At 40.9% G+C, this 15,861-nt stretch overlaps 1 protein-coding gene across 1 annotated transcript; it reads right to left on the bottom strand.

Moving 5' to 3' along the window:
- Positions 1-1,136: 1,136 nt before the first annotated feature.
- LOC115413946 (uncharacterized) lies at positions 1,137-15,836 on the bottom strand. Its single transcript, XM_030127086.1, has 4 exons — positions 12,581-15,836; positions 9,586-9,712; positions 7,402-8,289; positions 1,137-5,220 (listed from the first exon to the last, which is right to left on the bottom strand). Exons 1-4 carry the CDS (start codon positions 15,810-15,812, stop codon positions 4,653-4,655), a joined length of 4,815 nt encoding a protein of 1,604 aa, XP_029982946.1. The 5' UTR covers positions 15,813-15,836; the 3' UTR covers positions 1,137-4,652.
- Positions 15,837-15,861: the final 25 nt, after the last annotated feature.

Below are 15,861 nucleotides of genomic sequence, written 5' to 3' on the forward strand. Positions count from 1 at the left end.
TGTTATGGTACATGTAATTTTACATCATGGTTCTGGTTCTGGGTAATTGTTCTTTGAATTCCGCTGTGAATTTCTTACTACATCAACAATTTTATCATATTTTAATTAAATTCTATTTTAAATGTTTGGAACTTCCTAACGCATGGACACAACAGTTCAGCATAAGAGCACCAGAGTTAAGAACAGAAAACCCAGTGTGTATATAGCTGTTCATATCTGTAGAAGTCTAGCTTATGTGCAAGTGAGACCGGTATTTTATTGGTTAAAGGGCAAGGACTGCTTCTAAAAAGTGAAGCCAGTGCAGAAGTACCTTAAAGTGTAATAGATGTTGGCTCTAAAAAGGTCTGGTCTCATAGACTTACATTGAATTTTAGTCCAAAAAATATTGTGTCAATATTTTTTTTCCATTATTGTGTCATTCACTATATTTTAATCCTGTTAGTTTTTCTGGTAGTCTATCTTGAGTTTATTCCTCAGCTAACAGCTATTACTTCAGAGCTAATAGACAATTTGATGTCTTCCATGACGGGATTAGATTGGCACATAGCAACCATCAAATTATTTTATTACGGTAATGTTTGATGAAAAATTCTGTCAGTAATACAGTGTTTAGCTTTAGCTTACCCATCATCCATCACAGTACTTCAGTTCCACTCTCTTACGCAAATATGGTCACTTCTGGCCCCAAAAGCCAAAATGGCAAACACCAAAATACAAAGCCTTGGTTTCCATAATAGCAGCCCTGTCATAAATTACACGTTATGGTAGAAATGGTTGTAAAATCTCTACTGCTTGCTAGAAATATTTCCGCACCACCACACTGTATCTACAGTATTGTCATTATCGACCATATCGTGGTTGGTGAGAGTGAACAAAAGGAGTACATGTATGGACCATATAAGTAAAACACTCAGCTTTATCAATACCTATTATACACATTTTCAGGTCCATATTTTTATTTTTGGAGTCCGCTGACTCAAGACACATAGTCAGTTATTCTGTCAATAGTTAAATACTGGCTTATGGAAATGAAAACTACTAGAATGGGAGATAATCTACTCCCAATGTTGGGGCTGTAACACAGGTTACAATCAGGGCTCAAGTAACTGAGACATGAAGCAGGCCAAAGTCACAACTCACCATCAAGTTTCAGCTTTATTTGTACATTAATGCATTTTAACAAAGCTTGGAAATACAGCACACAATAAGATTTCACATAAGTCGTCATTTTCCTTTTTAAATCCCTCTTGTGTGTTAGTCACCACTAAGCTTTAACAGTGATCAGCATTTACATGAAACGCAAAATAATTATGTATATGACCTGATGTTACTCAACTTTACAAAATTCATTGAATAATGTATAAAGTAATTCATCCTTAATACATCACAGTGGAACTAGATGTCTTCCCACAGTTTAACGCGAGTGAAAACCAAAGGTTTTTGTCATTGATAAAAATAGTACATCCAGCCATGCGGCTCCTCCTCTAATTTAGTCCATTTCCATCACTTCAAGGGTTATTTCCTTGAACGAAAATCCTTTCCAGCAGGTAAATAAAGCAGCGGGGTTAGAAAGTATTTCAGTATTCCAATAGAAAGAGGTGTCTTGTGCTATGCAACATAGAGCCAATTGTTAAATATATGAGGAAAAACTCACACATTGTACATTTAAAGAACAGCATCATGTAAACAGCCATGTTAGAATGAGACCTCAGCCAGAACTTAGGGTCAGGGTGACGTACAGCAAGTGCATCTATATAGGCGATGTGGGCCCACAGACAGTTCGTCCAGATAATTTTATAATTACCATGTCCTAGTCCTATTTCTACAACAAGGAATAAGCAGCACAGCCACCCATACACAATGGTGTAAAGATGCCAGATTGGCAGAGAACGACCACGAAACTGCCTGGAGCCCTAATGTGGAGCTGCAGGGCAAAACCCCTAATGCTAAACTTGATTTATTGCCATTGTTCAATGCTAGTTTTCTTATCGAATAAAAAGGATGTGGAAGTAGACCAGATCAGAAAAATAATGTCTTAACGCTCAACACCCACTCCTTGTCTTCATATTGCTCACATGTGAGATGTGGGTGGAGTATGTCCATACTGCACAATGTGAGATTCCAAGGAAGAGCTAATTCTGTCCTGCTGATAAAAGACAGCCTCTCTGATATTTAAGTAATGTGGTAAAATACAACAAAACAAGCATCCCAGATCCCAGGGTCCTCAGACGTCACAGTCGCTGTATGTCATAGGATTTTATCAATTTAATCAATACAGTTACAGGAGTATGTTAACAACTGCAATTACAGTGTGGTCCTCTGTCGTTAAACTGTTGTTGCATTCTTTTATATTACATATTTCAAGTTAAGTTACCACAAACTACCTGACACTTGGAGAAGGGGCACTTTGACAAAATCAAGAAATGCAAAAAGCAAAAAAATAAACTATGCAAACAGTAACTGCGGCTTGTTGCCACTTTCCTGATACACATTCAGTACCAGAAACATTCAGACAGTCAAATACAAAGACCTGCAGCTTTAAAAGTACAGACACAGCAGTAGCATACAGCAAATAAAGCACTCCTAAAGCACTCTGCTCCTCTGAGGACGTGCTTGTATATCCGTGCTCGAATCCACTAGAGATCCATCACTAAACCTGACGGGTGCATTCAGGCCTCTGCTAAATCCTGCTGGTTTAAAAAGAGCGTTGTAATAATGGCAGTTAGAGCTGCACAAGGCAACAGTTTCTATTTTCATTTTTATATAAAAGATGAGGCATAGTCAGAATACAAGGCTGAAGGATCCCCCACAACAGATTCACCCTCCAAACCAAATTGTAGTCTCGTGGGCAGTCGCACTACCATCACTCTCAACACACACAGTAAGTTCAGTTGGAACTTGTCAACATCCTGCTGCCCAATTTGAAATTCAAGAGAAAACTTGAAATAGCATGGCCACAACACCCCACTGCTTCCCACACAGACCTACATTAACCACCTTACACTTGTAATAAGATTTTTTATTGTGTAAATGACTCTTCAAGATTCAAGTGCCCACCTTCTCTTTAACATTTGGAATATGGAGAACAAACCTGGTAGCACCGTGCTCTCTTTTTAAAGTATAATTTTAGCATCAGTAAATTGAAATAGTATTCATTTCCAGACTTTAGTGTGATTGGCAGCTCTACCAGCCTCCACATTGCATCTTATACTGTGTGCCACCGACTTGGATTTGGACAGAAATCTGCTAGATTGCTTTTCTTTCAGCTCAAATAGAGCTAAAGCTGTCAAATTCTCTCACTCTGACAAATGGCGGAGGGACTGAAAGGCAAAAGGGAGGAAATGAAAACATTTACAAAAGCCAAATATGCCAGGGAGGCACAGAAGGGATTATGGGAGATGCAGTCTTTATTTTGAGAAATAGTAGTACTAAAAATAACACTGGCGAGACACAAGGGCTATCAGTCATCTGAAGCAAGGTCTCATTGTTTACTTCAGGGCTTTTAAACTAAGGTACCTCTAATGATAAATTGCTGTTAAAAATACCACACATAGACCCTCTAAATGAGTGCAAGACTGCATTTACAATCAGTATTTGGCCCTATAAATAAAATAAATTCAGCAATTGCTATACACACCACCCAGGCAACATTTTCCATATATGAAACATAGAATATCTGTAAGCATATTGCTCAAGTATTACATTCACAATTTCAAATCTAATTGATAAATAAAACATTTAAAATAAATGTTATTACTAAATCTTTCAGTTATTTGTTCAGATTGCACATTCATCACATATATATCGCTCTATAAGTAAATCAATCTTCAAAATATATTATTGACACACTATTAAATGCACTATAAGTTTGGATGTGATTATAAAATACATTTTACACTGTAAAGTTTGACCTCTGTCTGTTTTAAAAGTCAGTTTTTAAAGTACATACATGAAATAGTAAGAAGTAAAGTGTAACATTGGGAAGGACTTGTAATTTGACATAGGAAATAGCCCTAGACACATTTACTTTAGCTGTTTTACATACAATGTCATTATCTTGCAGAAACTTTTCTCCTCTACTGTAGTCATTTTAATGGCAATTTAAACTGTACATCAGTGTTTAATCATAGGTGACTGAAAATTATGTGAATGTATCTGTTTTAGGACTTTCCTTACAGTTGTGCTGTCCTGTTCAGGACTTTCAAAACAATTTTTTTGAAAAAACTCCACAAAGTATTCATAAATATTATTTAGAGAATAATGTGAGACCAACTATATTTCCTATTAGTCAAAAACAATCTTTTCGGATTGGCCACATGGATATGGGGTTAAATGTTATATCAGAGGCCAAATTTCCAAGCTTTCCACCCTGAAGATTCCGTTTAGCCTGAGTCTCACACTGTCTTGAACTTAAAAAGATAATGTGCGTTATTGTTTTAGGCTAATCTAAGAAAATGCAACAGCTAGCCAGTATTTTATGCAGCCTTTACAAGCTTATAAGAACGCTGAATGCAATAGTCAAAATCTACAGGCAAAAAGCTTTCAGTGTTCAAGCCATCAGTTAAAGTTAAATTCTACCTTTCAGCAACCATATCAGCTGTGGGCACAGACAAGCACGGCCCAAAGGGTGGAACGAAAACATCCATGACATATCAACCAGATGATGACGACGATGGTGATGATGATGAAGAAGAAGAAGATGAAGGAGGAGGTCTGTATGTCTCGCCTCCCAGTTCTGCGAACCTCGATGATGAAGTTACGTCCTTCTCCTTCCTACTTCCTGTGCAGACCGATCTCTGTGCTGGTTTAAACTGCCATGTCACCTTTTTTGCTGTTGATGTCTCCACCGTTGATGCTTGCTTCACTGTAGTGGTAACAGACTGAGTTGCCATGGGAATTGCAGGCGATGCTCCCATGCTGGTGGTAACCCCGGCAACCTTCCTCGCATTGCCATTGTTGTCCTTATCCTGCTCTGTGAAGGGCTCACTGAGCACCTCAGGTTCAGTGGCTTCTCCGTACATGTCCCAGTCTGGGTCGGCGGGCTGCCATTTGGACAGTGCTGCGCCAGAAGACTTGTTACCAGAAGCTGATGTTCTGGAGGATCGACTGGGATCGGAGTCAGACAGATCTGAATCCCAGTCACTGTCCCCCGCCACCGAGCCACAGCCAAGCACTGACAGGTCAACTGGGCCAGAACCAGAACTCTCAGAGTCAGACTCCCTAAAAAGACACAGCACAATGTAATATGGAGTAAACATGCCATAATATTAGTAGTATTAAATTATAGCAACCATTAGATGCATTTCACTAGTTCAGCGTTTCTTGCTATCTTCACTCTTTGAAAGTGCTTTTAATGATGCTGCAGAAATCTCACCTGACACAAACAACCTTTATCTTAAAATAACATAGCTTTAGTGCTAAGTTACAAAACCCAGAGGAAGAGGACAGAAAAATGTAAAAATATCCTATAATTAGTTTATAATGACAATGGGTTCACTAAACCTTAGGTATTTTTTGTCTTATATATATCCATCCCTAGTCCATAGTGGTATTTCTTTTCTGTGATTAAAACTGGGAGGAGACACCTCCTATCTAGCCATGCGACACCATAAGCTACCTCAAAGACATCTAGTGAACACATTAGGGCATAGGATGTGTTACCAGAGAGATGGGAGGAAAATTAAGGAAGGGTGTGTGTGTGTGTGTGTGTGTGTGTGTGTGTGTGTGTGTGTGTGTGTGTGTGTGTGTGTATATATATATATATATATATATATAGGATTAAACAACATTTGTCAGAGCTAAAACACATTTCAGTCGAATCAGATCGGGCTGCTTTGGACAAAGATTCAACCATTTTTAATAAACAGAAATTGTACCAATATGTGTTTCAGTAATTTAAATATCATGAGTCCAATAAGTGTGACAGATTTATAGGGACCTGTTTCTGAGTGTTTTTATGTCAATAAAAAATATGTAACCCTGTCACAAACAGCTAACTGAAAATTAGATGTTTGTATAGCTATCAATTTACCTGAGATCCACTGACCTCTGGTACCATTAGATCTTGGAAGCATTATGACTCAGAGGCATTCAGCTCCACAGGAGGAGTCAGCCCTCCCTTACCTGCATTACCTGATAGTTGTACCACCACAATTAAATGGGCACTGTCCTCAGTAGCAGGACCTGACATGAAAAGCAAGGATGCTAGTGGATTGCCTCCATGGTTAAGTAAATAAATAGTGACTTGTACATTCAGGGTGCATTTAATGGCCTGAGCAATGCTATTTGCTAATGCATCTTTAACTTTTATCCTGTACATTTAGGAATCTAGTGAGGCTGCACCCCTCCTGAAAAGCCACTGATTAGTGAACTTATCCTGAGAGGCATATGGATGTATCATTAGAGGTGGGTTCCAAAATCCAACATGGGGCCTGTCCTTTTGAATGGTAAAATGGTCATTGGTTATGAACCAAAAAAGGTTCTGACTTTGATGTTACTTCCTCACCTAGAGCTAGGTGATAGGTCCAAAACATTCATTTTATTTTATTTTTTTTCAATGTTAAAGGCAGTTTACAATTTTATGCAATAGTTTTTTGGGACACATAACCTGAAGACAAACCATGACCCAAAAGTACTCTTTCATTATTAAAACTACACAACATATACTGTACCACTGAAAAAAACCACATTCACAGTTGATAATATAGGATGCAAACAGGCATCATTTCGAATTTTTATTGAGCAAGGAAGGTCTCCAGATGAATAATCAAAAATTTGTACTTTATGCTTTATTCATGATTTTCAGAAAGCAAAACCTCAATTAATCAAATTAATTTGATACATTGTCCAGCCCTGACTACAGGTGTTGCACATGTGGACTATTGGTTCACCCACTGCCTCTGTGTGCTGTCCTACATGGAAGACAGAGTGATCAGACTCAACACTGCAGTAACAACACAGGTCTTAAAGTCTTGTCTTTTGTGTGGGGAGACATTTAAAATATGTAAGGGGGAAATGTCAACAGCACTGAGTGGTGCCATCATATTCAGTTCTCTTAATACATCATGATAACCAGTGACGCAGGATGTAACCCCGCCCCTGGGCGAAATACCCCCAAAAAGAGGAGTCTCCAGCTATAGAAGTCACATTCAAAGAAGCATGTCACTGAAAAATTAGTGTAAGTGCAAGATGAGTCATCCAGGGAATTACTGTGAAATACATTTCATTAGTGACACGAAGTAATATTTACTTTGTCAAAAAAAGCAAAAAAAAATTCTAGTCGACTAAGGTTATGGATGATCCAGGTGTTTGAGTAAGCGTATTATGTATTTGTAGTTATTATGTATATCTTTGACTTAAAGGCACTTTAGTAAACAAGTAAGCACAATAACGTGCACGCACCTGCCGCTGTAGGATGTACTTCCTGTGGGGTCCAGTAGGAGGCAGGCTGGAGCTGCCAGGTAGACAAAGCTGTCAGTGCACAGAAAGTCTCCTTCCTCTGGTTTTTGAGGGTTGAGGTGAGTGGGTTTGGCTTCCTGTTGCGCCTTTGTCTGCTCTGAATGTGGTATAATGCTGTCTGACTGTTTCAGAGAGCCGTCTTGTTTTGTGTCGTGCAGGGACATTTTTGTTACTGTGGTGACTTCACCCCGAGAGGCGGGTCTTGCTGAGACAGCAAGGTAAACAAAACTGTCAGACTGGACAAATGGATCTATGTCACCACAGTCCAGTCCTGAGCTTCTGATTGGTTTCTGACTGGGGTCTAGAAGGTGTTTGATTGATTGATTAGAAGGAGACAGAGCGAGAGGGGAGTCAGTTCCCATTATGGTTACTTTTTTCCTGGGTGGGATTTCTTCAGCCTGTGGGGCATTTAGCCTAGTGGAGCTGTCTGTAGGGTCCAGTGGGGATGAAATGATGGAAACCATTTCTGCTGTCTTATCTCTCCTTACATTCCCACCTGAAAACATCTCTTCATCTGCTCCCATCTTCCCATACCCCTCTCGCCCTCTTTCACCATCTCCTTCAGTATCTTCCTGTTGGGAGGTGTTGAGGAGCGATGGGTAGCACCACTGTAGCTCTGCGCTCTCCTCCCTTCCCCATTCCTTTAACCCTCCATCATCCCCGTCTTTCTCCAAGGATGTGCTGCTGCTGCCGAGGTCAGAGCCACTGATTGGCTGGTCACTGTCAGAGCCTGTTTCCTCCTGGCTTTGATTGGATAAAGAGAGGAAGATGCCACTGGAGTCAGATTCCAGCGTCAGGTTGGAGTCTGGAGAGCTGTCCTCTTTAGCGGAGCTGGGGGAAAAGAGACAAGGCAGTCAAACGACCGCTCATTTCCCCATGTGTCTGCTAATCTTTCGGAATGCTTTCTCCCTTTCTACTACTGGTTACTATAGATGCCATTTTATCCTAACCTAGTTTTACAGATGAGAGCCATTGATTGGGTTTTGTCTCACAGCTGCACAGAGCATTAATTTAAGTCCTTACACAGATGTCCTGGTTGATGGTCCCATTATTCTGACTACTTCAGGTCACTAATTGGGCTGATCCACTTGGTTCAGTTTGCTTTCATTCATTGCTCAGCTGCAGAGCTCATCTTCATGGACTTTTGATTGCTAATGATCACTTTAAAGCAATGGTGAGTTTATTCACTGTTAGGTAAGAAGACTAATAAAACTATGTCATTACATCTAGAGGCAGATAAACACAACACAAATAATGCTTGCTAATGTTGTCTCGTATTACTTTTTGTGTTTAACTGACAGTATGGACTCATTATCTTTAAGCATGAAATTAAAGTACTTAGTAAAGTGCACTTTGGTCATTCATAACTCATTCAGATTAGAACATTTTCTGTTCAAGTATTCTGTTCATTAATCACTTTTGTATTCCACTGTCATTATTTCTGCACCCGTGTACAAAACAAAGTATAGTTTATTTTCCAATTTATAAGCAAACACTTCTCCTAGTAAAAGGGGTTTGTAGTACTGGCAGATGAAATGAAGTGAAAAAAAAAAAAAAGCATCACAAAGCTTTGAGTTTATTACCCAAAATCTACAAGTGTGGTCTACAACCTTTATAAATGTCAGACCAATTAACAAACACCCACATATGCATTCATATCACTGAATAACCCTTAAAAAGACTACAAACATAGCAGTCTGTTTAAATCTCTAAGAATGATTTGTTGATCCTTTTTTTATATTTATAACTACTTTGCTTGTTTGTATCAGTCATCTGTGAGAAGTGACAGCACTGCACAGTATGCAGTCAAAAGTGGGTACTTTCAGTGTTCTCCGATTATATATTGAAAAGCTTTAACGCAGAGAAAGGGTATATGAAAGACGCAATTACAGGAATGTAGTCTATAATTAAAATCAGCACAGAACAACACCGAGTGTCATGTCAGAATGTTTTGAAAAATCCTTATGAAAGTCATGTATTCACTAACCTGACTCAAATGCACGTAATAACAATGAGAATAAACTATAATTATGAGTTAGACTGTGCTCTTCAGCAGGCTTTACATTAGTTATGTTTAACCACAGTTTTTGCTTTTGCATTAGAGACTCTGTAGTCACACATAATTACCTCATGCCACTAGTGGAAGTCCCACTAGCAGGTTTGCCAGACCAGTCTACTGGAGATCTGTCTGTTTCCGTTGCTGGTGAGGCCATAGTACTGAGCTCCAAACTGACCTGGGATCTGCTCCCCACTCCTGAAAAACAGAGCAGAGGCTTAACATTTAAGCAGGAGAAACAGGAGAGTTAATCAATATATTTTGCTGTTTATCACCTTCGTGGTTAAGTCTTTGGATGTTTGTGTGGGTTTGTGTTTACAGTCATCCATGTGGCTGATGTAACATTGGCTCATTTTCCATGTGAGGCAGTCTCTCAGAATAACAACAATGACATTACTTTTGTTTCTCAAAGAAAAGCTCCTGAATTTTTCTAATTTAGGCACCAAATTGAGTAGCACTTTTCTCAGACTAGACTTTCGGAATTGTTACTGAAAACCATTGTAAGACTAAGATGATCTATGATCTAAGATGATGATAGTATTATTAAAAGTCTCTTAATATAGCCTTTTTTATGTTTTGTTATTCATCACAGGTATTTTATTTTTATTAGACCTATCTATTCCCTTTATGATCTCCTTATAAAATGAATACAGCATCATGAGATTGAGGTGTGTGTCGAGGGAGAGAGGAACATTGAGCTATAAAATGATATTATGAAAGCCTTGGCTTCCAATTTAACAAGGAATGTCTAGACGAAAATACAACCTGGATTTCTGTAACATAGAGAACCATCACACAATGTCTGGGCATATTCACATATGAAGCTATACTTGGTTAGAGATTCATTTACTTTCCCCAAGATTTTAATAGAATATTGAATATTAACCAGGTTTTTGAGATTGAAGTTATTGTGTTTCAGACATTCTCACTTACCTGCTCCGGTATTACTTTCGGATGTGGTAATACAGCGTGGCACTGATATTAATGAGCTGAAAATACTGTCTGTGCTTGGCAAGGGATTAATACATCGATTCAGAACAATGACCAGTTGTACTTTGCTGGCACTGGTTCACCACCTGTTACTTTGGCTAACATTTGAAGAAATCATTCACCGGCTGTTGTTGCTGCAGTGAAAATCTCACACATTTACCAAAAAAATCAGCACAACAGCAAGAGTTATTATTATACACAACCCAATATGTACATTTTTTGTTATTTAGGCTATTCATGTGATGTGATAAACAAAGGAATGAATGCAGGATTATAATTTAAAGAGTGTATGGGCAAAATGGTAGACAATAAGAAAAAGTTATTTGTTCGCTTTTCAATATGTCAAAATACACACCTACATTTGTACATACCATGAAATAAAGATGCTAAGACATTTAAAGTATTTTCTTTTTTAAACAAGTCCTATAATATGTCAAAGGACATTCTGGTAATTTAGCAGTTCTCTAAAGTTAGGGTACTCACGAGAGAGATTAAAAAAACAGAAAAAATATAAACAACCAAAGCGGTTATATAACTTCTACCTTATGCATCAAAACCATTAGACACCACATGTACTATGACACAGATGAGCCATAATTGTGACTGACTGCAAAGAAGACACTCCAAAATTTGGACATTTTGGGTTTCACATGAGCTAAACAAAGAAACAAAGAGTATAACATAAACACAAGAACCATTCACTGACACCTCGCTATCCATCATCCTTATTGAAAAGATGAAGGTAAACAATAGCCACTTGTTTAAACAACAGCCCCAGGATAGAAGATATGAAGTTATGCTAAGTTACCAGATCCAAACAATATAAATGAACAAATTTTTAATTCATTAGACACTATGGACATTCTGTTTACTGTCACACCACTTCTATGAATGAACATGAAGACTGCATCACCAACTGGGCACTTTCTGTACATGTCCATACATCTGTCTCTATCAGGTTTGTCAGTCAGTCCTTCTTACATATAAAATGTTACATCTCAAGAAGAGTTTGATAGAATGTTGAAAATTTGACAGAAACATCCACTTGGACTCACAGTTAAATTGAAAAGGGTTTGGTGATGAAAAGGTCAAAGGTCACAACCACCTAGTCTCTGTCATTTCTAATGCTTCTAACACCTTGGGGAAATGTCTTCAACTTGGACTGACTAGGACCAAATGATGGATTGAATGGACTTTGGTGGCCAAAGGTCAAGGACAGTAACCAGAAAAAATGAAAGCATGCTAAGTCTGTCCATCATTGATAAGTTGCTAGTGAATGAGAGAACTGCACGAACATATTATGATGTAAGAATACTGGATGGAACCGACTAAACTGACTTGATATGGAGTAGTAATGTTACTACAATGGTTATGTTGATACTAAAATTATATATTAAAGTGTACTTTTTGTGTACATTAAACAGCATAACAGAGCCATCATCATAAACAGTACTGTTCAGAAGTCTCCAAATTATGAGACACCAAAATTGAATCTGCATAGAGGTTGATGTGATGTGAAAGTAAATTAGGCATTTAGTTTTATAGAAAATTAAGTACTAGTCTTTAATCTGACAAATAGTAATTGATTAATTAATTTGAAGAGATGACCGTTGAAAGCAAAACATTCTAATCAGAAGCTTTACATTTGTTTATTGTTTATGTTTGTAATCCAGAGCAGAAATTTGACTGCATCTTGAAAAGTTCACAGTTACGTAAATGTCTACAAATGCTGCTGTCAAATTTATTACTGTAAAATATTTTTTAAAAAAAATGTTTTACCACTTCTTTTTATGATGCCAGGGATAAAAGGTTAAATGCACACAAAGAGCCCTGGTACAGTCATAGTCATATGTATCAGTTTATTTCTCTGTGGTGACCATGTTGTGATATATTGTTATAGATGGGAAAATCTTGTGATATTATTGTATCATAAGATAAGATAGCCCTTGATGTGATTCCCACCCCTACTCCTCTTGACAAGAAAACTGATCTCATGTTGATGGAATAGATGGAGCCTCCCCGTTCATGCTGGGGTAAAAATGAGAAAAATGGAAATGAACAGCATTTCATATCTACCTGTCAAGACTGCAGTTTTCTCTCTCTGTGGCCCTGGGTGTGTTTGGTACATGTCAGCACGTTCCCTCTGTGGCTCAAGGAGCGTTGGGTATAAATCCTGGCCATCCCTGTGAGGCTGAGACAAGTCCAGGTGTTCCAGGTCAGAGTCCAGTTCCCGGGCTCTCCTCTCCAGCTCTGTCAGGCTGAGCTCCGAGGCTGCGGAGGAGGGGGGGTGTGAGCCTCCAAAGCCAACCGGAGGCCGGAGAAGAGGCCAACGTTGGAGCGAACCCGAGAGGGAATCATTGTCACCTCCTGCTCCTCCTCCCCCCTTCTCCCAGCCGTCATCCCACAATGTGTTGACCATATCAAGCACGGCATCCCAGCTTTCCATCCCCCCTTCTTCTCTAAATGTCCCCACTTCTCCCTCCAGCTCAACTTCTTCTTTATTTAACTTTGCCACAACCTCCTGCAACTCCTGCCCATGCCGTTCTTTTATTTCATCCCTCACTTGGATGCTACTATCCTCCACCATCACCTTCACCTCCTGGTTTCCATTGTGGACTTCAGCCTTTCTTTCTACCTTTTCTAGTTTTCTGTCTTCTGCTAGCTCCTCATAGATATCTACCTTCTCTTTGTCTTTACTAAGTTTCTCTTCTGTTTTGTCTTTTTCATCTCTCTTCTCCTCTCTTCTGTCTTCCTTCCCTTTCTTCTCCTCCCTGTCATTCTCCTTGCTTTTTTCTCCTTGTTTCTCCTTACTCCTTGATCTGGATCTTTTAGGTTCTTCTTGATCTCTGCAAACCCTCCAGTGCTCCAGGTTCTGTTCTTTCAAAGAAGCCCGGCCCACTAAACCAGTCCCCTGTCCCGGTTCTGCATGAGAAGGCTCTTTAAGGGAGCATCGTCCCACAATATTTGTAGACTGTGTGAGCGGGTTCTCAGAGAAGTGGCCTGGACAGGGGTGGAGGAGGCCATGTGGGCGCCTCTTCTCCAATGCTGACAGGACCGAGGGGAGTGGGGGGAGGATGGGGAGGTTGTGAAGCGCCCCTCCCTGTCGGACAGTCCTCTTTCTGACAATGATCCGGCGCGGCCAGGTGGACTCTATACCCTCAGCAGGACCTGTTGACTCAAGGTCAGCAAGACCCCTGCTTAGTCGTGGACTGACAACACCTGGTCGGAGCCCCGTGGCCGTGCCAGGACGAGTCCTAGAAGTGGACTTAGATGATTTTGACTTATGAGATCTAGACCCTTTATCTGCACGAGTTGAGTCCTTTTTATTAATGTCCAAAGGTTTCTTCTCACTTTGATCTGCAAGGATGGTCTCAGTTTTATTCACAACTCCAACTTCTATCTGAGCTTTCTCTGTCATATTTGTAATATTCTGGGCTTCGCTGACCACCTCAGTCTCAGTACCACTCTTAGTCCCTGTCTCATTATCCATTCCATCTTGTACTGCCTCAGGCTCAGTTGAGGGTCTAATGATATCTTCTGCCTCAGATTTAGTTTCTAATCTGGGCTCTGTTGCTGGCTCGTTCTTAACTTTAGTCATAGCCTCATCCTCTGTTACAGGCTTGTGTACCAGCTGTGTCATATTTGATTTACCTTCAACTACTCCCTCTATCTCCATCTTCATCCCTAGTTGAGATGCAGCTCCCATCTCAAACCTATCTCCATACTCATCTCTGTTCTCAGCCTCAGTCAAAGTTGGCTGCGTCATGTCAGTAATAGGTTCAGGTTTAGCCACCCGTCCAGCTTTATCTCCACTCCGTCCCCCTACCCTGTGTCCATCCCTGTTCACAAGTGGGGCCACATTTTCTACCTCCATCCCTGATTGTACTTTTCCTTCCAACTCCCGTCCCCCTGGTCTTGTTTTCACTTGGGAGCCCATTCTTGTCTCAGAGCCATTTTTAATGCTAGCACGGTATCCATTGTCATATTTGCTCCAACTTTCAGCTGCATTTTGTTCTTGTATTCCTGCCCTGATCTCAGCCTCTGACATGCTTCCAGGCCCTACTTCATTTACGTACCTTTGCCCACAGCCAGTTTTACTGTCAACTAGCACCAAACCAACACTGCCATTGTCATATTTAGGAATCATAACTCCACCTATGCAATCAGGCCCAACCTTTGACCCAGCTCTGTTCCTACCCACAGCGCATGTGCCCATTCTAGGGGCAGCACTTGGGGAAGGTGAAGGTGATGGCTGAGGAAGCAACAGAGGCGTTGTGTCTAAAACTTGGTCTGGGTCTAAAAACACAGAATCCCTGTCTGAGCGTAGAGGGACTGGTCGACCGTACCCGAAGGTCCCAAATGTTGAAGTTTCCCTCCTTTCCCTCTCTCTCGCTCTTTCCCTCTCCAGCCTCCCCCTCTCCCTCTCCCTTTCCCACTCTCTCTGTGCCCACCCTCGCTCCATCTCCCTTTCTCTTTCCCTTTCCCACTCTCTTTCGCGCTCACTCCGACCCCATCCTCCTCCTCGTTCCCTCAGGTCCTGCTCGAGGTCATGGGCGGACAGTTGGACCAGTGGAGCTCTGTAGGGAGATCGTCTCAGCTCATGGGGTGGGGACAGCCTGAGGCTCTGGGTTTGAGAATAATGCCTTGGCTGGATGACATGGGGAGGGGAGCAGCGCAAGCTTTGGGTCTGACTTGGGCGAGGTTTGGCAGGGGAGAAAAAGACCGGAGTATGGTAACCTGAAGACAGAGGTGAGCCAGAGAAGGGAGAAATGAGGGGGGAAGTGAGAGAGGAGGACTGCCCTCCAGGGGGAGGGTAGTGGGCTGGATTCAGATATCCCCCTCCTCTGTCCATCATTTCAGTTGTAGTGAGCTCCAAACACTCCAGCTGTTTTGGAGGCGTAAGCACTTTCCAGGAATGTCGGCTATCTCTGCTCTTTGTGCTGTCTCCATGGTGATGGTGGTGGTGATGGTGCTTCTTTGATGATGATGAAGATACTCCTGGTGCTGAGAATGAGGAGACCGAGGGAGAAACTGATCGAGTGTAACGCCCTGGCGAATGGCAGCCACCATCAGCATCCTGACTTCCAAGTTTTAATGAATCGTAGATGGCTCTTTCATCAAGTCGGCGGACAAACGAGGGGTTGGGGGTCAAAGAGCGAGGCTGTGTGTCAAACATGTCAGCTGGAGACCTGCTAACCCTGAGGGAGCCACTGGCAGAGTAGCTAAAACTTCCTTCTCCTCCCATATCTCGCCGTATGGAGCCCCCAGGGTGGTGGTGGTGGCTGTCTATCTGTTGGTTGATGCACATGGTGTCATAGATGGAACGCTGAGGTATGTAGCCATCTCCATACCCCCCT

This window comes from Sphaeramia orbicularis, chromosome 22, assembly GCF_902148855.1.
Source record: "Sphaeramia orbicularis chromosome 22, fSphaOr1.1, whole genome shotgun sequence".
Lineage (NCBI taxonomy): Eukaryota > Metazoa > Chordata > Actinopteri > Kurtiformes > Apogonidae > Sphaeramia > Sphaeramia orbicularis.

What these genes read in the sequence shown, in the direction of transcription:
- LOC115413946 (XM_030127086.1), bottom strand. Translation starts at nt 15,812, where the DNA reads ATGTGCATCAACCAACAGATAGACAGCCACCACCACCACCCTGGGGGC. An exon ending in GAAAACTGCAGTCTTGACAG is followed by an intron (nt 9,713 to 12,580) that starts GTAGATATGAAA and finishes TCTGTTTTTCAG; the next exon opens with GAGTGGGGAGCAGATCCCAG. An exon ending in ACTTCCACTAGTGGCATGAG is followed by an intron (nt 8,290 to 9,585) that starts GTAATTATGTGT and finishes CTTTTCCCCCAG; the next exon opens with CTCCGCTAAAGAGGACAGCT.